The sequence below is a fragment of the Anabrus simplex genome, chromosome X, assembly GCF_040414725.1.
Source record: "Anabrus simplex isolate iqAnaSimp1 chromosome X, ASM4041472v1, whole genome shotgun sequence".
Taxonomy (NCBI): Eukaryota; Metazoa; Arthropoda; class Insecta; order Orthoptera; family Tettigoniidae; genus Anabrus; species Anabrus simplex.
The window spans coordinates 150,344,810-150,368,576 of record NC_090279.1 but is presented as its reverse complement, the minus strand read 5'-3'; the positions used below and the strand labels follow the sequence as shown (position 1 = coordinate 150,368,576).

At 40.6% G+C, this 23,767-nt stretch overlaps 1 protein-coding gene across 1 annotated transcript in view; it reads right to left on the bottom strand.

Annotated features, from left to right (window-relative positions):
- Positions 1-268: 268 nt before the first annotated feature.
- LOC136886724 (retinol-binding protein pinta) overlaps positions 269-23,767 on the bottom strand; it is a 64,344-nt gene continuing 40,845 nt past the window's right edge. The window contains exons 5-7 of the mRNA XM_068230560.1: positions 22,351-22,461; positions 13,520-13,622; positions 269-484 (exon numbers count right to left, since the gene is read on the bottom strand). Of these exons, the coding sequence (XP_068086661.1) occupies positions 333-484; positions 13,520-13,622; positions 22,351-22,461 (366 nt within the window). The 3' untranslated portion in view covers positions 269-332. The remainder of the gene's footprint in view (positions 485-13,519; positions 13,623-22,350; positions 22,462-23,767) is intronic.

Sequence of the window (23,767 nt, the reverse complement as noted above, 5' to 3'; positions counted from 1 at the left end):
AGTCATTGTATAATCCATCACAAATTACATGGTACAAATTTCAGTCATTGTTAATCTATCACAAATTACATGGTGCAAATTTCAGTCATTGTGTAATTCATCACAAATTACATGGTACAAATGTCAGTCATTGTGTAATTCATCACAAATTATATGGTAAAAATTTCAGTCATTGTGTAATCCGTACAAATTACATGGTACAAATTTCAGTCATTGTGTAATCCGTTACAAATTACATGGTACAAATTTCAGTCATTGTGTAATCCGTTACAAACTCCATGGTACAAATTTTAGTCATTGTGTAATCCGTTACAAATTGCATGGTACAAATTTTAGTCTACTTGCAAGGATCTGAAGGAGCCTTCAGCGCCGAACATTTCCTCCACCGTCTTGGGTTTCCCCGGCCTTTTCGATTCGTCCACACAGTATTTCTCGTCCTCTAGGAAGTAATCCCTGTAACTCTCGAACTTTGCTTTCCAAGCAGCTGAAATGATATAAAATGGGCATTGTAAATAAATATGATAGAGCAGGAAAACTAACATTTTAAAACAACTCAGTACTAATTTTTATTTAAATGTAGCATTTCTGTGTTGATTCAGAAGATGGACAGAGTTGGGAAGTTAATGCAGTGCCACACACAGTCAGGTGAAGCGCCAGTCTTGCCACTGACGTGCATGTGGTACTGCAGATCACCAGGTGGTATCTAGTTTTTTACGTACGCTACAGAGCAAATGAAGCAGCCCTAAATTTAACACCAGTCTAGTGCAGTTAAAGGAAGAACAAAGTGATCATTACAATTACTCATCGAGTAATTACTCAAATATATGAAAACAGGAGTAACTCCGGAAGTAGCGGGAGAGGCATTATAACAAAGAAGACTTCTAGAGCTATTCAATATAACTATTTGTAGAGTTTAGTACGCACTTTAATATTTATATACTTTACATTATCGTCAGTATTGTTACTATTTAGAAAATGCCATGTTCTTATTTTGCTGTGCATAAGTTTGTAGAGTAGGCTTTGAAAACGAACCTCAATATTACTGCACTTGCAATTTGTTTAAGATTTGTAACTTGCGCGAATAATTCGCATGCAGATAATCAAGTGTCTACAGTATACCGTAATATGCGTAGATTTTAGGTATACATACAATAAAATAATTGTTTAATATAAATTATAAACATTACTTAATTAGCATATTTTTAAGCTTAGCTAAAATGTCAGTCCTGAAGTGGGACTAAATCTGCAGTGAAGTAGCCGTGTACACTGCTAGTATCATAATATGCCCTTCTCTAGAGAACATTCTGTAAAACTAGCATTTACTGTAGTTACGAAAGAAGCGTTCGTGTATTTTGGTGGCTATCTACTGTCCGACAGGGCAACGTACAGGTACGTCCGTGACAATGGGCTCTCTTGTGCAGATGGCATACCAACTAAACTACAGAACATATGCATACAACTTGCACATAACAGATATGCTGAAGAGAGAGAGACAGAAACAGTTGCTCATGCACTGGTATCCTGTGGACGTGGTCACTGCCAAGACATACTACAATTACATCAAGCTTAATCCAGAAAAAGACATGGCGGACATCGATGAGCGGTATGAGAGGTTGAGGGGAAGGTTATGCATGTTTATTCCGAGTTACCTAAAGAAAAATCACAAGTTGAACGTCATGAAATTCAACTCCCTAACTCAAAATATTAATAATTAAACACCAAAAGTAGCGTTATCGCGTATTGTAAGTCTAAAAGTAATTTCAGAGGGGAAAATAACGAAGGGAGAATTATTGTATCAACGTCAGGTTGAAACAGACACAGAATATAAAAATATTTCACATATGAAGCTCTGGTCAGCAAATAAGATATATAGATGTCAACAAAGAACATTACTAATACTATACAACACCATCATTAACCACAGCCCATTATGTAAAACACGCAAACAAATTTCTCCAAAATAATTTCAACCCTCCAAAATCCACCTGTATTGTTGAGTAGGTACAAGCGATATTTGTATGATACACTTGACCATATAAAGCACCTGTCACCTTAAAAATCACCAGCATTGATGGCACATTTCTATTTTATATAAAAAAGAACATAATCCTGATGCTCACTCACGGGAATTGGGGTTAGGTTTAGTTTACGCACGTTCATTGTAAGATTTTGAAAATTAATTACACTATTCTTGCACCACCGTTAACGATTAATTTAGTCTCTAAATCATAAATCTTGGTCATGATTTTCCGGATCATTCCGGGACTGATTTAATTTCCTTTGTAGGGTAAATGCTAGGATATGCATTATTAGTTTTAACTTCGGAAATGTGCGCGGCACTCGAATTAGATTACTACCTTCTATGGGTATATAATATCTTCCCTAACAATACATTTGATTTAAAAATGATAAAATGATTAATGCACTCAACATTATTAGGCCTATCATTCGGTTCTAAGTTTTCCTTTCGAATGTTCTTAATACAAATTTGCTTTCATACTAGGCTTTTGGAAACGGGAACACTGAAGCTTGAGTCCTACCTCTTACTTACATCCAGGCACACAGAACATTAAACTATAAACATATTGCATAGGTAACTAAAAATTAAGAAAATACTTTCAGAGAAGAACACGAGAATCAACATTAACGTAATCACCACCGATATTGTTGGAATAAATAAGCTCTTTGAGCAGAAACAGCTTCTTACGCCACTGAAAGAGGATCTATAACCTTCTTAAGACTATAAACAAATATAATGTACGATTAATACTATTCAAATTTCCGAAAATTTATTGGTAACAACGCGGCTTACACAAATCAAAACAAACGCATACTAGCACTCCAGCTGCCGCTATTATGGACAGTTTCGATAGGTAGGTTAAGATCTGAGATATTATAGTTGGTCTTGTCACTGCCTTCTTGATGTACAGGCAATACCGTACCTTCGATGACGTCACGAAAAGAGGCGAACTGATTCCTCCTCCGACCCGCGCAATGGAAGCACGTGATAGGTTTATGCCTTGCAGTTAAGAAATTTTTTCAAATGATGTATTAATAGAACAGATAACATCATTAACACCTGTAACCGTTCGATATCTCCTAAGCTAGGTCCAGGTAATTTTAGGAGAAGTAGGCTTAAAATGTGATCAAACATAACGAATGATGTTCTCGTCTATATTCCCAAAAAATCATAATTATTGTGCATTAATGAAAATATGGCGACAACGAACGTTCGCAACACCACCAGGAAGATTTCCATTTACGTTGAGAAGATGTTTAAAATATTTCCTCCACCTCTCCAGTGATTCCCAGAGTTCTATTGTGAGTTCACCTGAATTACCCGAAACACTGTTCATTTCCTTCTTTTCCCTCCCTTCCTAACATTCTTTATAACTGTCCAGAAAGGTTTCCTTGTTGCTTGACCTAGCCGTTCCAGGTCATTACCAAAATCTTCCCATGACTTCTTTTTGGATTCAACAACTATTTGTTTCGCTATGTTTCTTTCATCTACGTACCAATCCATGTCTGCCTCGGCCCTTGTTTAAAGCAATTTCTGATAAGCCTTCTTTTTGCGTTTACAGGCTTCTCTCACTTCATCATTCCACCAAGATGTTCGATTTTTCCCATCTTTACACACAGTTGTTCTTAAGCATTCCCTTGCTGTTACTACTACAGCATTCCTGTAAGCCACCCATTGTCTTTTTATATCCAGAACCTGCTGTCTACTGTTCGAAACTTCTCACAAATCATATCCATGTACTTCTGTCTGATTTCCTCGTTCTGGAGATTTTCTATTTAATCGTTTGCAGACAGATTTCACTTTCTCTATCCTAGGCCTGGAGATACTTAGTTCAATACGGATCAGATCGTGGTCTGTATCATCGAGAAATCCCCGGGAAACTCGTACATTCCTAACAGACTTCCTGAATTCGAAGTCGGTTAAGATATAGTCTGTTATGTATCTGGTATCCCTACCCTCCCATGTGTAGCGGTGAATATCACTTGAAAAATGTATTCGTAACTGCTAAACCCATACTAGCACAGACGTCCAGCAAACGCTTCCCATTCCCTTTAGCTTCCGTATCTTCCCCACATTTACCAATCACCCTTTCGTATCCTTCAGTTCTATTTCCAGCTCTCGCATTGAAATCGCCCGTTAGCACTATCCTATCTTTGCTGTTGACCCTGAGTACGATGTCACTCAATGCTTCATAAAATGTGTCAACTCGTCCTCATCTTCACCCTCACATGGTGAAGACACTGAGAAAATTCTCGTCGTAATTCCTCCAACTGCCAAATCTACCCACATCATTCGCTCATTTACGTGCCTAACAGAAACTATGTTGCGTGCAATGGTATTCCTGATAAGGAGCCCTACCCCAGACTCTGCCCTTTCCTTTCTAACACCCGTCAAGTACACTTTATAATCTCCTATCTCTTCCTCGTTATCTCCCCTTACAGGAATATCACTTACTCCTAGCACATCCAGATGCATCCTCTTAGCTGACTCTGCCAGTTCTATTTTCTTTCTTCCATAAGCCCCATTAATATTGATAGCTCCCGTCGAATTCTATTTCGTTCGCCAAGTTGTTTCCAAGGAGTCCCTCGCCTGTCAAATGGGAGTGGGACTCCGTTACTCCCATAGGTCCGACGCTTGCTTAAAATGTTCTGAGCTGGGTAAATTCGTGAAGCAGGATGCTACCCTACTTACACATAGTCCAAGTGAGGATCTCTGCTCTAACGGGTTATGGACCACCTGTGGATTGTATAGTCCTAACCGTCTGAGCACAAGGAGGGCCAGGAATCAGAATATGTCCGAGATGCCTACTCACATTCCATAGCAACTGGTATCCCGTCTCTCAGGACCAATTACTAGGCCACTCAGCCGTTTCCCATGGCTCACGAACTACAGCAACCCACACCATGAACCATTCCATAACTCTAGATGGTCATAAATGCAGTGGCTTTATTGTTTGTTTTCCTTGACACTTCTGCACAACCCTACGAAGACTTTCTTGAGACCCTTTCTTCAGCATAAACATTTGAATCATATTTTGCCCACGTTTTCTAAAATATTAATGCAATGACCAGCAAGATCCGTTAGTTATGTCCCACATTCACGGAAATTGCCGAGGAATAATTTCTTAATTATTATTACTTAAGTATTAATTAATTATTAAGATATATTGATTCCAACATCTAAATGTTAGCTACCAGAAATAGTTTAAACTTAAAATTTTAAAATGTATGCATAGTAATGCTAAAATCATTTGGCAGGAGGTTATGTTTTATAAACTGCATTTAGTTCTAGATTTTTAGACTGGGTTTGTTTTTACTCGCATTAATTTTCGGGAGAAAAGGCAGTGTGTACTCAAGATTACTAACCCAAAAAATAACCATAAGTAGGTTCGATTGGTTACTATTCATTTTTATGCTTGTTCTGTATCAACAAAAAATGCCCTGCTGTTATTTAGCGTATGGCTTATACAGACATAATCAGTAACATGCATATATACATATTTACAGCTGAGAAACAAAGCAACTTGTGCTTCACAATTGAATGTCTAATTCTTCGATCCAGCGTGCAGCATCCGGAGTTAGCAGCAGGAAGTCATCCTCATCACCTACATTCCCTGACGATATGACGAACATGTTAAGTGATCGGAAGTTCCAAGTTATCACTGGATGCAAGATAAGCAAGGAGAGGAAACTAAACAACGGATTGCCCCAAGGATCAGTTCTCTCACCATTACTGTTCAACTTATATCTCTCTGACCTTCCTGACACTTCATCCAGACGACGACTTGGCTCTAGCTGTGCAAGATCAGGCAATGGAGACGACTGAAGAGATTCTGACCAATGCCCTGCTGTAAATCTGTACAACAAGAAAGTTGGGAAAATGAGTGAAACATACTCGTGTTTTCTTCGTTACAGGTACATTTTCGGTTGGGATTTTAATTTTTATAGATAACCTGCCCTCACATGAAGAGAATGAAAATTTTGTGTATATTATTTATTTGTATAGTTGTATTTTTGCCGTGGTACGCACAAGTTGTTAGCACTGTGGCAACTGCGAACTTTCACACATTGTATTTAAATGTGCAATATATTATATTTCCACAAAAACGTGTTATACGATAACAATTAATTGAATAAATTCCACGAGAAATATTACGTCTCCTGAATTTACATTACTCACCACGTGAAGATACCATACCTAACATAAAATATGAGGTCTCATTATCATAATAACAGCTGTTTACGTAAATCCTAATGTGACAAATTTAAAGAACAAACATGCAATCTTCTTTTCCTAACGCTTTTTCCCCACACCTGTGGGGTCGCGGGTGCGAACTGTGTCGCACATGTGGATATGTCCCTGTTTTACGGCTGGATGCCCTTTCTGATGCCAACTCTACATGGAGGGATGTAATCACTATTGTGGTGGTTGGTAGTGTTGTATGTTCTTTGAATATGATGAGAAGAGTGTTCGAACAGACAAATACACCCAGTCCCCGAGCCTGAAGATTTAATCAGAAGCGATTAAAATCCTTGACCCGGCCTGAAATCGAATCCGGGGCCCTCTGAACGTTGAACATTTAGCTAACGAGTCTGACAAAGCTAAAACATGCAATATACTTAAATATAAAGTTCTGTCTTCCAACAGTCGCTATTATCCAAACAATTGTCCGACTCGTTAGCTGAACGGTCAGCGACTGGTCTTCGGTTCAGAGGGTCCCGGGTTCGATTCCCGGCCGGGTCGGGGATTTTAACCTTAATTGGTTAATTCCAATGGCACGGGGGCTGGGTGTATGTAGTGTCTTCATCATCATTTCATCCTCATCACGACGCGCAGGTCGCCTACGAACGTCAAATACAAAGACCTACATCTGGCGAGCGGAACCCGTCCTGGGATATCCCGGCACTAAAAGCCATACGACATTTCATTTCATCCAAACAATTCTCCCAATCCTTATGAATTGCATCCACAAGTACAATTTGTAACATTCACTTAGCTCGCCTCATTTGATCAGCTGATGGGCTTGGCGCGCATTCTACAGTACGGCCTGTATATTACGAAGGCATTAATGCCGAGTTTCACTTAAGCACTTATAACTATATTAAGCCTGGAAATTTTTCAAAAAATCAAAAAGCACCTGAGGGTACTGAAACAAGGAATACATTAAAGAAAGAATTATCTAAATAACTTAATTTGGATAAGATTTGAATCAACAAGATAACGAGTAAGGAAACAAGCGATTTTAGGCTGTTTTTCCTGATCTGTGCATAGGCCAGAAGTGATTTTCCAAATTTGTTTTTATAGTTTGATAGAGATATCTAAGACTTAAAATTTGAAACCTCTCCGGGCCCTTTAGGCCTTGAACTTTCGGCAGAATTTAGGAAATTGCTTTTGTTACCGTGGTTTGGTGGATTAGCAGAGGTGAAAGAAGGTGCGGGGGTGAACAGGTCTCAAAATACGAAATTAAAGTTAAGATAAAATTTAACAAGGTTATATTTTCTTTGCAAAATCAAGAAATAACAAGAATGGCAGGTACAGAGTAGCAAAGCAAAAAACGGGATTGTACAATTACAGTATTACAGGATTTGGGTTCCGAGAGCCGGACACATAATTCTTGAGCAATGAGCACAACTTTACTATATACAGGGTTCAACAAAGGGGCAGAAAACCCCAATCAAGCCTAGGAGCACTTGCTCCCAATTACACAGTAAAGCCTCCTCGAGGCATACAGAAACAAATTTTAAGAAAGAGCGACCCTCTCTTAAGTTCAAGCCTTTCAAAGGCCACACCAAACTCCACGTTCAAGCTGTCCTCCCAGGACATATACACAGGGGTAAAAATACCCAACCTACTGAGGCCTATTCAGTGAAGAAACAGAAAGATTACATGGCCTCCACAATACCAACTTGAGAGGAGGCGAAACTGCACTCCAAATACGCCTTATATAAAACCTACTTGGCACTAGGCCGTTACTGCAAGGGCTAATCCCATACTAGAGAGGTGACTTATAGAAGAAGACAATTTACATTACATTAAGGAAGAAACGGTTGAGAAAATAAGTTCACCTCAACGCAATATGAGTGGGAGCTCGAGAGGGTTAAGCACTCTCTATCCCAATTTGTAGTTTAAAAAGATAGGATAGAAACTAAGTGTCTTTACATATTAGAGGAAAGTTACATGGTGAAAGGCTTCGGACCTGCCCCGAGAGTTAAACTGCTGAGCTAGCAAGTAAATCAGTTATTAAACGGCCATTACCTGATGGTTGAACTGCTGCCCTCAGAAAGAGGCGATTCCCGCCCCCTGCTACGTACTTTACACACTGATAGTTGTTACTGAAGTGGCGCGGAGACCCGAAAATCAGCAGTTTATATACCCTCGTGGAACGTTAGAGGCGTTTCAGGAATGAGAACACCCTCCCACAAGAATTTTATTGGCTACCCACGAAAACCCCTACACAAGATGAAGAAGAAACACATTATTGGTGGAAAATTAATTACAGAAAATTATGATTGGACAGTTTCAAAACTGGCAGAAGGAAAGGGTTAATATAGCCAACTTAAACAATAACTGAAAGAAATTTAACAAAGAACGAACTTATGAATTCAAAATTTCTCCAAAAAGCACAGTTCTTTCACTTCGCACTAGGGTGCATAATTGTAGTCCTTCAGTAGTGCCATCTAGAAGAGAATGTCCACACTTCTTACTACAGGCAAAACAAAAATACATCGAAAACGACCCAGTTCAGAAACTTCAAAATTTACAAGTAGAGACATCTTCTGAGAAACTTGAAAATTAACACAGTAGATAAAGTTCAGACTTCCTCCAGTAGAGGAGTTTCGACTGGCGCAAAGTTTAAATTAGCGGCGTGGAGGTGTACCACCCGGTACAGCTTTATATTCCGTTTTTCGTCGTATGGAGACCCCTACTTTATCTGCTAAGAAATGTATTCCATATTTAAATAAACCTCTTTTCCCTTTGCGAAAATGAAGTTATCATCATAAATATGTCTCCCGGTCATGGAGGTATCGGGACAGAGAAAATCAGTTTCTTCTGTATTGTATGGCCTCCCAAATATCCATAAATGAAACATACCTCTATGACCTATCGTGAGCGCTATAGGATCTCCGACGCACGATATCGCCCGTTACCTGTCAGGACTACTTCAGCCACATACAGGACACACTGAAATCTACGTGAAGGACTCCCGATATTTCATCCAGCTCCTTAAGGACCAATCAATCGAAATTACGGACTTTCTACTATGCTTCACTTTTCGCCAAGGTGCTGCTAACAGAATTATTTCCGCTATTAGACCAGAAACTTCCAGAAGATCTGTCAACACCAGCTAAACAATGCCTTAACGCGACTTATTTCTACTTCAACGGGGAGTTCTATGAACAGACAGAAGGGGCGACGTTGGGGTCACCGCTCTCTCAAAAAATAGCAAACATGTATATGGAACACTTCGAACAGAAAGCCTTAGCTACTTTTACCCTGAAACCGAAATGTTTTCTCCGTTATGTGGATGACACGTTCGTGATCTGGCCTCACGGGAGCAATAACCTGCAGCTGTTTCCCGAACATCTCAACTCTATTCACGTAAATATGCAGTTCACCATGGAATTCGAAGTAAACGGAAAATTACTGCTCCTGCATGTCCTAGAAAAACGCAACATCAACGGGACTCTGAGTCACGCAGTATACAGGAAATCCAAACACACAGACAGGTACCTGCACGTCTCTTCTCATCACAACCCATCACAAAAGCAGGCTGTTCTAACATCACTGGTGAACAGGGCCATAGCGATATCAGACACAGAACACCTCGAAGATGAGAAAGAACACCTCACGAGATCCCTGAGGATAAATGGCTACTCGCTTAACAACATCCGCCTAGTCTTTCGGGAATCAAACAAAGGAAAGGCCGCCGTAGAAGAAAACAACGGGAAAGAAGAACTAACCCACCCGAAAACACCGATTCTTCCATACATTAGAAACGCTGCAGACGGGATCGGGAAGATTCTGGATAAATACGACATAAAAACCATCTATAAACCACACCAGAAGCTAGCCCGTTATCTACCAATAGTGAAAGACACAATAGAACTACAGGCTCCTGGAGTATAACACATTGAATTTAGCTGCGGAATGTGCTATGTTGGTGAAACAAAACGTCTGATCTCTATCCGCCTAAAAGAACACATCCGTCACAACAAGAACCAAAATAAAGATATTTCAGCTGTAGCCAAGCGTTCCTACGAAACAAGACACAGAATATAATTTGACAAGACCAAGATCCTAGCAGCTATCCCTTGGATTCTGGAAAAGAAAATCCGTGAGGCTATCGAAATTAAGAAACATAATATTGTGAGATGGGCAGCATGCAATGGTATGTTGATAAACGGGGTTAAAATTCAGATTGTGAGTTTTACAAATAGGAAAAGTCCTCTCAGTTTTAATTACTGTGTTGATGGGGTGAAAGTTTCTTATGGGGATCACTCTATGTACCTAGGTGTTAATATAAGGAAAGATCTTCATTGGGGTAATCAAATAAATAGGATTGTAAATAAGGGATACAGATCTCTGCACATGTTTATGAGGATGTTTAGGGGTTGTAGTAAGGATGTAAAGGAGAGGGCATATACGTTTCTGGTAAGACCCCAACTATAGTATGGTTCCAGTGTATGGGACCCTCACCAGGATTACCTGATTCAAGAACTGGAAAAAATACAAAGAAAAGCAGCTCAATTTGTTCTGGGTGATTTCCGACAAAAGAGTAGCGTTACAAACATGTTGCAAGGTTTAAGCTGGGAAGAATTGAGAGAAAGAAGAAGAGCTGCTCTACTAAGTGGTATGTTCCGAACTGTCAGCGGAGAGAAGGAGTGGAATGACATTAGCGGACAAGTAAGTTTGAGTGTTGTCTTTAAAAGTAGGAAGGATCACAATATGAAGATAAAGTTGGAATTCAAGAGGACAAATTGGGGCAAATATTCATTTATAGGAAGGGGAGTTAGGGACTGGAATAACTTACCAAGGGAGATGTTCAATAAATTTCCAATTTCTTTGAAATCATTTAAGAAAAGGCTAGGAAAACAACAGATAGGGAACCTGCCACCTAGGTGACTGCCCTAAATGCAGATCAGTAGTGATGTAAACACCAGAACAATATTAATTTTTAAGAAGAATATAAAAATCAGCAATTCTTGGATGCCTATTTTACATAGATTAAGACATACAGACCACAACATAAACATGCAGGACGAAGCTCTAAATACATAACAGCGCGGGCAAGCCCCACTACTTGGCAGTGACACATACTTTCCAGAATTCTCACGAGACAGCCATGGGCTTACGTCAGCCAGAAGGACCAGGATATATAGACCAACGTCGGGAACCACTCCTGCTGCCTGGGAGACTGATTACCTCCCATCGAGTAGGGGTATTTCAGTCGCCTTGACAAAGAATACTGCAATGTACAGGAAACGTCGGCAAACTCTACGTAATGTACAGGTAACAACAACACTGTTCAACCGGGAAATCATATATTTAATTCATTTTAAAAGTTTAACAAGCACACTAAAATACTCCAAGGGAGACCATGACAGATTTAATAGGACCGAAAACGCTGTTAATAATGAAATAGACATTAAAAACAAATATAACATTCGCTTTTAAACACGACAAAACAGGCCACTATTCAGAGGCATCACGTGATAAATATCCTTTGGTGTTCACACAGAGCTGACAGTAGATTAAAAATTAGATGTGTAGACCTAAGTTGCTTTACAGTCGATCAGTATGTTAACAGGAGTTCAGTAGCCTGCCTATATTGTGCCGCCTCTTTGGTTCAGTAAGCAATATTATGTTACACGTGCGACTGTGTCATGCGGTTAGCCTGGGGTAACAGCTCCGTGCAATACCCACTGCCACGGACTACGCGATACAATGCTGCCATCTTTGGGATTTGAAAAGAACTTTCAGAGAAGGCACTGGAAGTGGGTCAGCCATCCGTAAACCACTGCCTGCTCGACGTGAAGCAGCCATCGGATGCATATCCAGCAGGCAGTGCCATGATCACAGAATAAACTGCGGTCATATTCGCCATAATCACGGCATTGCCCCTTCAAGCTCTAGCTATGCAATACGCCGAAGTTTGTAGTTCAAAACGGGTTTGTGATCGGCTGGCGTGGCGCGTGATTCAAATGGAAATGAAAAGTGAATCGGCACTTACAACTTCGTAAATACGTTCTCAACGCATAGAAATCTTTTTCTCATCATACAATATCGTTAAAATTTCAAGAGTGTTGTGTTTACCAGGATATTCACGTGCTCGTGTGATCCTTAAGAGGAGAGGCCCCTGCCACTATTCCTTATAAAACAGATAACGAAGTCTAGTGACTGCTCGTGATCTAGGAGAGTGAGGGAGATCGTACTTGGAAGTTTTACACTACGACGCAGGTCGATAAGGTCCACGCACTTTTAAGGATGTGTACTGCTGTCAAATGACCACCGCAAGAACAAACGGGAACGGGAGAGGGGGACGGGTTCTCCTTTCAGTAAGTAGAAATGCGTTGCTATACCGTGACCGATTCGAAGGCGGCATAATACCACCGCTTCTCTCCGATATAACCGGCGGGAAGTCTTCCATAGATTCGTAGTTCCCTTAATCGCTCTCAGCTTAATCGTAAGAGGAGAGGTCTGCCACTGCATCTCCTAATGGGACATCACCAAATGTCTCAGCTGAGAACGAATATAAGTGGCTAGATCCCTGTAAGGGCAGTGTGACCTCCTTGGCAGCCCTATTAGTTACCTCGTTTCCCTCTACACCCATGTGCCTGCGACTCACGAAAACGTCATTTTTTTGCTAGCATTCCAAACCTCGGCCAGCAGGTCGAGGATCTGCTGCAGCAGAGGATGCCGCATCAACAGATTATAATCGGGTTCAAGGAGTCAGTACACAGTACACTGTTTTGGTTTCTACATCTAAGGAATTTTAGCCGAGTTTGGTTAGTTCCTCCAGCTTGGGAACTTGGTATTTGCGTTCCATTTAATATTCGTTCTCATTAACACACAGCACACCATACTACCAACCATCTCAGAAACACACAGTCGTGACTATAGTCCAAACACTTCGTAAACGTCCTTCTGAGTGACCGGCGGGGCGTGGTCATGTCTAAGGTCTCCTTTGAGCGCTCTCTCACTTCCTGGTTCGCTATCTCTAAACTCGCTTGTTAACACGTATTGAGCCACTCTACACAGTGCTTAGCACGATGTGCAGAATAATATTGGGCAGCGAGAGTGGTGGGAGACGAGGCAGCCCACTTAGGTTGTCCCTCCGCATCGCGCGGTCATTCCTGCGTAGGACGTTTACAAAGTCGTTGGACTATACATCCTTTCACACGAGGTTGGTGTCAGAAAAGACATGCAGCCGTAAAAAGTGTTCTTAATCTTTATATCGAACCTATCACAAGTAATTGGATAAAGAAGAAATGATCGTACCTCCGATAGACTTCATTGAGCCAGCATCTCCTCCATACTCGGTGGGAAGTATACTCTTCAGTTTATCAGTTTGTAGAGCTTCGATGTTAGGGTGCAGGAAGAACTGTAAGAGAATAATGAGTTGTTACTTAAAATCTCTCACTAACTCTTTCATTAATGCCTCGGAATTAAACTACAAAAGCTTCAAAATATTAGTGAGACCCGGTGAACCTGTTTCATGAATTCTGCTTACATAAGAAGAAGAAATCAATACAGGTGTAAGGCAGGGAGATGGATTATAGCCTCTACTACATTGCGAAACAATGAAATTGCGTATGGCTTCTAGTGCCTGCCAGGTACAGGTCTTTTGAATCGACGCCCGTACGCGATGTGCGCGTCGTGATGAAGACGAAACATACACCCAGCCCCTGTGGCAGCACAACTAACAAATTATGGTTAAAATCGATCCTGGGACACCCGTGCCCAAAAGTCAGCACTCTAACCATTTAGCCATCGAGCCGGACATACGACATGGTGTGTTGAATGGACTGTCTTCCACACTTCTGAAAACCTCTGTCTGCTTGTGATCTACCACTGATCCATAGGAAGCAAACTTGACAGTAAGGAAACGAGCTGTTAGACTAAGCGGTATGTTTCGAGCTGTCAGTGGAGAGATGGTGTGGAATGGCATTAGTAGACGAATAAGCTTGAGCAGAGCTTCATTTATAGGACGAGGGGTAAGAGATTGGAATAATTCATCAAAGGAAATGTTTCATACATTTGCATGGTCTTTGAAAATATTTAAGAAAAGGCTAGGTAAACAATTGAGTGGCCACCTCTATGGTGTAGTGGTTAGTGTGATTAACTGCCACCCCAGGGACCCCGGTTCGATTCCCGGTTCTACAACAAAATTTGAAATGTGGTACGAGGCCTGGAACGGGGTCCACTCAGCCTCGGGAGGTCAACTGAGTAGAGGGGAGTTCGATTCCAACCTCAGCCATCCTGGAGGTGGATTTTCGTTGTTTCCCACTTCTCCTCTAGGCAAATGCGGGGATGGTACCTAACTTAAGGCCACGGCCGTTTCCTTCCCTCTTCCCTGTCAATCCCTTCCAATCTTCCTATCCTCCACAAGGCCCCTTTTAAGCTTAGCAGGTGAGGCCACCTGAGTGAGGTACTGGTCCTCCTCCCCAGTTTTATCCTCCAGACCCAAAATGTCAGACTCCAGGACACTGATCTTGAGGCGGTAGAGGTGGGATCCCTCGCCAAGTTCGGGGGTAAAACCAACCCTGGTTGATAAACGGAATTAAAGAAAGAAAATCTCGCAAAGTTGTCATCTTATCAACTGCTGATGTTAGCCAATCAGATCGCTTAACGGGAGTATTCAGGTGGGTTTTACGAGGCGATGTTGCTAAATCTGTACGAGGCTTAATACCGGCTTGAGAAAACTATTCGAAGAAGGCTTGCGTTACAATGCGAATCAAATCCACTGTATCCATGCCATATGGCTGCTTAAGGACAGCTGTCGATGCCAGGAAATCAGCATAAAACACAAAAACATCGTGGGATTCAGCCGGTGTCCCCATAGCGCACTTGTTATGACGAGATCCTGTCAGCTCGGAGGGCCATGTTCGAATCCCTTCTCTGGCAAAATGTCCTCTTTGAGTCCTCCTCTCTAGCCGACCAAGCCACGTGCAGATTTGCCATAACAGCCTCGCAAAGCGATCTCATTGGCTAACTTCAGCAGCTCATAAATGATAATGGCGAAGGATATGGATTTTTTCAATAATTATTTATCAGTATGACCCGTATTCGATTCTCGGGTGGATCAGGAATTTTAGCTGCGTCTCGTTAATCCCCATAGCTCGGGGACTGGGTGTTTGTCTTCATCCCAAAACCATTCATTTATACACATCACATTACTAACCACCTAGAAGGACGCCACACTGAGTACGTCCCTCTGCATAGGATTGGCGTCGGAAAGGGCATCCGGCTGTAAAACTGAACAATATTCAAAATGCACCGTAATTCACACCTACGAACCCTCCAGGATGTAGGGGGAAAGTGACGGAAGATATATAAAACAGTCAGTAAATTATATGACCTGAAGGGGGCTTACATTGAAGAATACATTACAATAATTTTCAACTAGGCTTTATGTTGTGTTTCACCAATATTCCGATTGTTTCAATGAATCGCAGGTAGAACGTGTGACTCAGGATCCCGTGGTTCCAGGTTCGGTCCTGGCGGTGGTAGAATATTTATGAAAGGTGGGCGAAAGTGAATTAAGTAAGTTATAACTGTATAATATTTACGCCTCGCGCAATAGACATGATGGAGAGCATTTCAACTGTCACTGGGATTGCCAGCAATCAGGCTAGAGACCCAGAAAAATTGGACTCAGCCCAATTATCTGTCATTTTGGACATATTTTTGTTCATCTCTTCTTAAACCCCATGCCAAATAGGTGGAACTTGAATTGAAAATAAACGGCATCCAGAGTGTCACATTTCATCCCGGCGACCCCGAAAGCCACGGATTCTACATTAATATCGGTCGATTTCGTTTATTGTTACATATCAACCCCTCCTCTAGGAGTGCTAGTCGTGTCTCACTCTCACAGTATTTGTTATCAGATAGTAAGTCATGTGTGTACCAAGTTTGGTTGAGAGCTGTGCTGGAAAATACACATATTCATCCGTAATTTCGGTCATTCTGGATATTTTCTCTTTCACCCCTTCTAATCACCATTTCAATTGGAGCTGAGCTTGACTTACAGGGCATCTAGAGTGTCACATTTCATCTTAGCGACCCCGAAAAGTATGGATTCGACGGAAAAGTACTTCATAAAACATGGCGGCATGTTCCCATCCTCCTTTAATACAGCCACGGTCTTGCACCTCCTGGCAATACAGGTACTTCATTAAACATGGCGGCGTGTTATACCCTCTTTAATACAGCCACGGACATGAACCTCTTAGCAAGAACTGTACTTCATGAAACATGGCGGCATGTTCCATCCTCCTTTATTTCAGCCACGGTCATGCACCTCCTGGCAATAAAGGTACTTCATTAAACATGGCGGCGTGTTCTACCCTCTTTAATACAGCCACGGACATGAATCTTTTAGCAAGAAAGGTACTTCATAAAACATGGCGGCATGTTCCATCCTGCTATAATACAGCCACGGTCATGCACCTCCTGGCAATAAAGGTACGTCATAAAACATGGCGGCGAGTACTACCCTCTTTAATACAGCCACGCAAACGAACCTCTTAGCAAGAGAGGTACTTCATAGAACATGGCTGCGTGTTCCCATCCTCCTATATACAGCCACGGACACGAAACTCTTAGCAAGAAAGTTTCTTCATAAAACATGGCGGAGTGTTCTATCCTCCTATATACAGCCACGCAAACGAACCTCTTAGCAAGAGAGGTACTTCATAAAACATGGCTGCGTGTTCCCATCCTCCTATATACAGCCACGGACACGAACCTCTTAGCAAGAAAGGTTCTTCATAAAACATGGCGGAGTGTTCTATCCTCCTATATACAGCCACGGACACGAACCTCTTAGCAAGAAAGGTTCTTCATAAAACATGGCGGAGTGTTCTATCCTCCTACATATAGCCAAGGTCATGCACCTCCTAGCAAGGAAAGTACTTCATAAAAACATGGCGGAATGTTCCCATCCTCCTATATACAGCATTTCTTACCGAACTATCATGATACAGAGTACGTCGTTGTCTCCTAGCGACAATCTGTCCATCAAGGACGATCTACATCTTGGTGCGGCTTTGTAATCTTCTTTATATTAAAATATTTGACTAAAAACAGCTTTGGAAAATCTATCCGTACATTCTACTGTACCGCTTTGTTTCATTTCTGCTTAATTCTCTCCGGAATTAGCTGCCGGTGAATCATGAGACATTGTTGTTATTGTTGTTGTTGTTAGTCGTTTAGTCGCTTTCGACTCTCCGTGACCCCATAGACCAAAGTGCGCCATTTCTTCCTGTCGTATACAATTTTCCGAAGTCTTTCTAAATTGAGAGCCGTGGCTTCCTTGATGTCATCAATCCACCTCATCCGTTGTCGCCCTCTTCTCCTGTTACCATCAGTCTTCCCCAGCATTAAGGTCTTTTCCAGTGAATCATGTTTTCTCATGATATGACCGAAGTACTTTAGTTTTTGCCTGAGTATTTGACCTTCCAGTGAACAGCCTGGGTTGATTTCCTGTAATATGGACTTATTAGATCTCTTCGCAGACCACGGAACTCTAAGGAGTTTTCTCCAACACCATAGTTCAAATGAATCTATTCTTCGGCGCTCAGCCTTTCTTACTGTCCAGGTTTCGCTTCCGTACATTGCTACTGGGAAGACCATAGCCTTCACTATACGAATCTTCGTTCTTAAAGTTACGTCTCTACTCTTGAAAACGTTATCAAGGTTGGCCATTGCCTTCCTCCCAAGGAGCAAGCGTCTCTTAATTTCATGGCTGCAATCGCCATCAGCAGTTATTTTGGAGCCCAAGTAGATGAAACTAGGAACAACCTCCATTGTTTCACCATTTATATGCCAGGAGGTGATAGGTTTAGTTGCCATGATCTTTGTTTTCTTGACATTCAACCTTAGTCCAGCTTTTGCACTTTCTTCTTTCACCTTCATTAGTAGATACTTAAGTTGTTCTTCACTTTCTGCCAACAGGGTGGTGTCATCAGCATATCTAAGGTTATTTATATGTATCCCACCAATTTTAGCTCCAGTTTCTGTTTCATCTAATTTGGCATTCCTCATCACATACTCTGCATATAAGTTGAATAAGTAAGGTGACAATATGCAGCCTTGACGTACACCTTTCTCAATCTTGACCCATTCAGTTGTTCCATATAGGGTTCTCACCGTAGCTTCCTGATCAGAGTAGAGATTTCTCATAAGGCAAATAAGATGATCTGGTACTCCCATAGTCTTGAGTACTTGCCACAATTTATTGTGGTCGACACAGTCAAAGGCTTGAGCATAGTCAATAAAGCATAAGTATAGGTCTTTCTGGAATTCTCTTGCTTTCTCCATAATCCAGCGAATATTAGCAATTTGATCTCTGGTTCCTCTGCCTTTGCGGAAACCGGCTTGTTCTTCAGGTAGTTCTCGATCTACATACTGCCGAAGCCTATTTTGCAGGATCTTGAGCATAACCTTACTAGCATGCGATATAAGTGCGATTGTTCGGTAGTTTGAACATTCTTTAGCGCTGCCCTTCTTTGGAATTGGGATGAACACTGAGTTTTTCCAATCTTTTGGCCACTGCTGGGTTTTCCATATTTGCTGACATATTGAATGTAGCACTTTCACAGCATCCTCTCCTAGGATTTTGAACAGTTCTGCAGGGATTCCATCATAACCACTTGCCTTATTGTTTGCAATACTCTCTAGGGCCCACTTGACCTCACTTTCTAAGATATCTGGTTCTGGCTCTGACAACAGAGTAACTTCATCATCAGGAGTATTCCCATCTTTCCTATACAAATTGCCTACATATTCCCTCCACCTTTCTTTAATCTCCTCTGCTTCAGTAAGATCTTTTCCATTTTTATCTTTTATCATTCCAATCTTAGCCTGGAATTTCCCTCTGATGTCTCCAATTCTTATGTAAAGATCTCTTGTCTTACCCAGTCTGTTATTTTCCTCAACTTCCTTGCACTGTTCATTCAAAAAGGCATTCTTATCTCTTCTAGCTAGTTTCTGAAACTCTGCATTTAATTTAGACATTTTCGATCTTTCCCCTTTGATTTTTGCATTCCTTCTTTCTTCTGCTATTTGTAGTGCTTCACCCGATAACCATGTGGCCTTCTTCTTGTTCTTTTTCTTGGGAATATGCTTTTCCGCTGTCTCCTTAACAACACAACGTACTTCTGACCATAGCTCTTCTAGGACTCTATCTCTTAAATCTAATCCATTAAATCTGTTTCTAACCTCTACTGTATATTCAAGAGGTATGCTATTTAGGTCATATCTGCTTGATGGTTTAGCTCTGTCAATCCTCTTTAATTTGAGCCGGAATTTGGAAATTAAGAGCTCGTGATCTGATCCACAATCAGCCCCAGGCCTTGTTTTGGATGACTGTACAGCACTCCTCCACCTTTGACTACAGAGTATGTAGTCGATCTGATTCCGACATTTACCATCTGGCGAGGTCCAGGTGTATAGGCGTCGTTTGGGCAATTGAAACAGTGTGTTGGTAATGACCAGTGAGTTGTCTTGACAAAATTCTAGGAGTCTCTGTCCAGCTTCATTTGTTGTGCCAAGGCCAAATTTTCCCGTTACTCCATCTACAGTTTGATTTCCTACTTTGGCATTCCAGTCGCCAATAATGAAGACGACATCCTTCTTTGGTGTTAACTGTAGCAATTCTCGTAAGTCTTCATAAAACTGGTCAATATCTTCCTCTTCAGCTTCAGTGGTTGGTGCGTAAATTTGTATGACTGTGATGTTAAAAGGTTGGCCTTGAAAACGTACAGACATCATTCTATCAGTTTTAAAATTGCACCCCATTATAGTTTTACGCACCCTGTTGCTAACTATGAGGGCAACTCCATTTTTCTTTTGGTTTTCATGTCCAGAATAGTATACCATGTACTCATCTGTAGCAAATTCACCAATACCAATCCATCTCACTTCGCTTATTCCCAGTATATCGATGCCCAGTCTCTTCATTTCTCGTTTGACTATATCCAGCTTTCCTTGATACATGGATCTTACATTCCAAGTTCCTAAACAGTACTGTTCCTTGCAGCATCGCACATTTCTTGAGGCTTCTCTCAACGTAGTTCCCCCCGGAGATCCGACTGGGGAACTTGAAACTCCGGAATATTTTGAATTGAGCAAAGCCATGGGGTCTCTAAGTCAGATGTTAACGGAATTTTAAAACGAGTGACGTAAACTTATCACTTCAGTAGCTGTTGCGTACAATATTCTATTTCATATGATAGTGAATTTACTTAATCTAAAGTTATTGAATTTATTTATAAATAATTTTGATTCGGCGCCGCGCGAATCGTCCATGTTTGATCCATGCAGTGACGAACGGACAGCCAGATGGCGTCAAATTCAAATGTCTGTACACGATAGCTGAGGCCATGCATTTATTATTATTCGTATTTTTTTTACATCGTTATGCCCTACTCAGGAGCACGGTTGAACTTGCTTAGCTGATGTGTTGGCCTTCTTTTCCTCCCAAAATCTCTTCATCCTCTCGCTGAGCTTCTTCCTTCGTTCTTCTGTCCAAGTTATAGTAGCTCTGGTGTTGGGTTTGTCTTCAAAGTGGTGATTGTCGTTTTTGGTTCTGAATTTACACCTGTCCTGTACAATGTCTTCTGAGATGTTGATTTCCTGGATATCTGTTTCAATTTCACGAAGCCAGCTGTTCTTGGTTTTAGACGAAAGGACCAGGTTTAAAATTCTTTTAGTTAGCCTGTTAGTGTTCATTCTGATAATGTGTCCATAAAATTTCAATCGTCTTTTCCGAAAAGTGTGAGAATTTCTTTCAAAATGACAATATATCTCTTGGGATGAGTTTTTTCTCCATAGGCTATTCCATCTATACAAACTGGGCCAAAAATTTTTCGTAAAATTTTCCTTTCTTGTTTCTCAATGTCTTCACCAATGATGAAGGTTTCTGAGGCATATAACGCTTCAGGTTTGATCACTGTATTATAGTGTCTAAGTTTTGCATTCCGAGATATTGATTTTTTATTATACCTGTTCCAAGTGATCCTGTATGCTTTCTGTAATTATTATTATTATTATATTATTCATTTAGGAAAGCTTGGCTTGTGGCGGTATTATAACACAATGAGCTGATTCGGTCTACGCAAGGAGTCACCCTTTTGATTATGAAACTATACAGATATCCACAAATGTTTACAACAGAAATAATTACAACATACATACACACATCAAATGCGCACAAATGATGTCCCTGAAAACCTTTTCATCTACCCTTTTTGGGAATCTGTCCTTCAGATCACCGGAACTGCGACCTGGATCTTCATGCAGTTTAGTGAAACTCAGAGGAAAAGTAGTTTCTAGGAACTTTCTCATAATGTGGCAGGTTCTCAGGAGGATGGCTTTCTACAATTCAACGTGCGTGTGCTGATGCAGGTTTAAAGTGGCCAAAGAGCTGTGCAAGCTCTTCGGAACATCACCAATACATGATATCACTATTGGAACTGTGATGACTGATTCTAGCTTCCGCAGGCGTTGTATTTCTGTGTATTTTAATATCTTTGTGACTATTGTTTACAGATTGGAGTTGTTTGGACAAGCAATTTCTATAGAGGATGCAGATCTTTTTGATTTATCCATGAGAAGAATATCTGCCTTATTGTTGCTTAGCGTGACGTCGCCTATGACATTTCGGTCCCATAGAAGCTTGTATGAAGACTTTTCGAGAAGTGATGGAGGTGTGTATTTCCAATAAGCAGCTGATGACAGAAGAAACCCACATTTTACAGAAAGTTTCTGGTGATGAACATGTCCCTACTTATTATTATTACTACATTGTCCGGTGTTCTCCGTGATAATACTTATGTCACAGAAAAGTATACAGTACTCATTTTCAAGCACTGGCGGTTTAATTCTTGCGCACGATGAAAAATCAAACCCGTATGACTATCTCCCTAACATTCATTGTACGCCTGGCGAGTGTTACCAGAAGCCCTCTGACTCGACAAGAAACCCTTGTTTTTGGTAAGACGATGCAAACTTACTTGCTGCTTTAAATGAAGCAATAGAAAACAGATTATTCGAGCTATGTACAGCAGTTGTATAACTTCCTCTTTTTTTTATACGTTACTTACCCTTTCCTTTAACTTTTCCTTCAGAAGAGATCGTATCAAAGAAAGCAGACTTTCGAAAAATGATGGTGTGTGGATGAAGTTCATTGCTTGTGGTCTGGAGGGATATCCAGCCTGTAACAAAAGTATTAAGCGTAAAGTAAACACGCATTTTGGATTGGGGAATGAAATTGGTAGGGGGGGGGGGGAAGAAAACGGAGATGAAATCCTTTTACGAGGATACATATATCTCAAAAACTGAGGATGTTACATTCGTGATAATTCATGTTTGGAAGCTCTTTAATGAAACGGATACTGTTCATTTTTGGAAAATTTACTTAAGTGGGGAGTGTGAAAGGAAGTAGAAAAAAAGTGAATTCATTTTTCTGGAGAAACTTATATCTCAAAACTGAAGTTTATAGACGTGAAAATTGGTATTTGGAATCTCCTTGAGAAATAAAGAAGCACACATTTCTTGGGTGGGGTGAAACCAAATTAAAAGGTGGGGGTGGAGTGAAAAAGGAGTTGAATGTTACAGACATGAAAATTAGTATTTCGATTTTTGAATTCTTTGTATGAGGATACTTATATATCAAAAACTAAAGATGTTACACACGTGAAAATTTGTATTTGGAATCTCCTTTAAAAATAAAGAAACGCGCATTTTTAGGAGAGGGGGGAATCAACTTAACGGGCTGGGGTGAAAAAGGATTTGAATTCTTTTTGTGAGGATACTTATATCTCAAAAACTGGAGATGTTAGAGGCATGACCATTTGTATTTGGAATCTTCTTTCAAAGTAAAGAAACACGCGTTCTTTTGCCTTCGGAAAATCCACTTAAGGGTGGTGAATGAATTGAAAAATTAGTTGAATTCCTTGTATGACGATTCATATATCTCAAAAACTAAAGATGTTAAAGAAGTGAAAATTGGTATTTGGAATCTCCTTTAAAAATAAAGAAACACGCACTTTTGAGGACGGGGAATCAACTTAACGGGTAGGAAGAGGGGGTGAAAAAAGGGTTGAATTACTTTTACGAGGATACTTATATCTCGAAAACTGAAAATGTTACAGACATAACAATTAGTATTTGGAATCTCCTTTGAAAATAAAGAAACACGCACTTTTGAGGACGGGGATCAACTTAACGGGTAGGAAGACGGGGTGAAAAAAGGGTTCAGTTACTTTTACGAGGATACTTGCATCTCGAAAACTGAAGATGTTACAGACATAACAATTAGTATTTGGAATCTCCTTTGAAAATAAAGAAACACGCATTTCCTTTTTCGGAAAATCGACTTCAGGGGTATGGGGTTGAAAATAAGTAAATAGGGAGTTGAAATATGTTTACGAGGATACTTTATCTTAAAGACTGAAGCTGTTACAGACGTGAAAGTTGACATTTTGAATTTCCTTTCAAAATAAAGAAAACTGTTTTTTT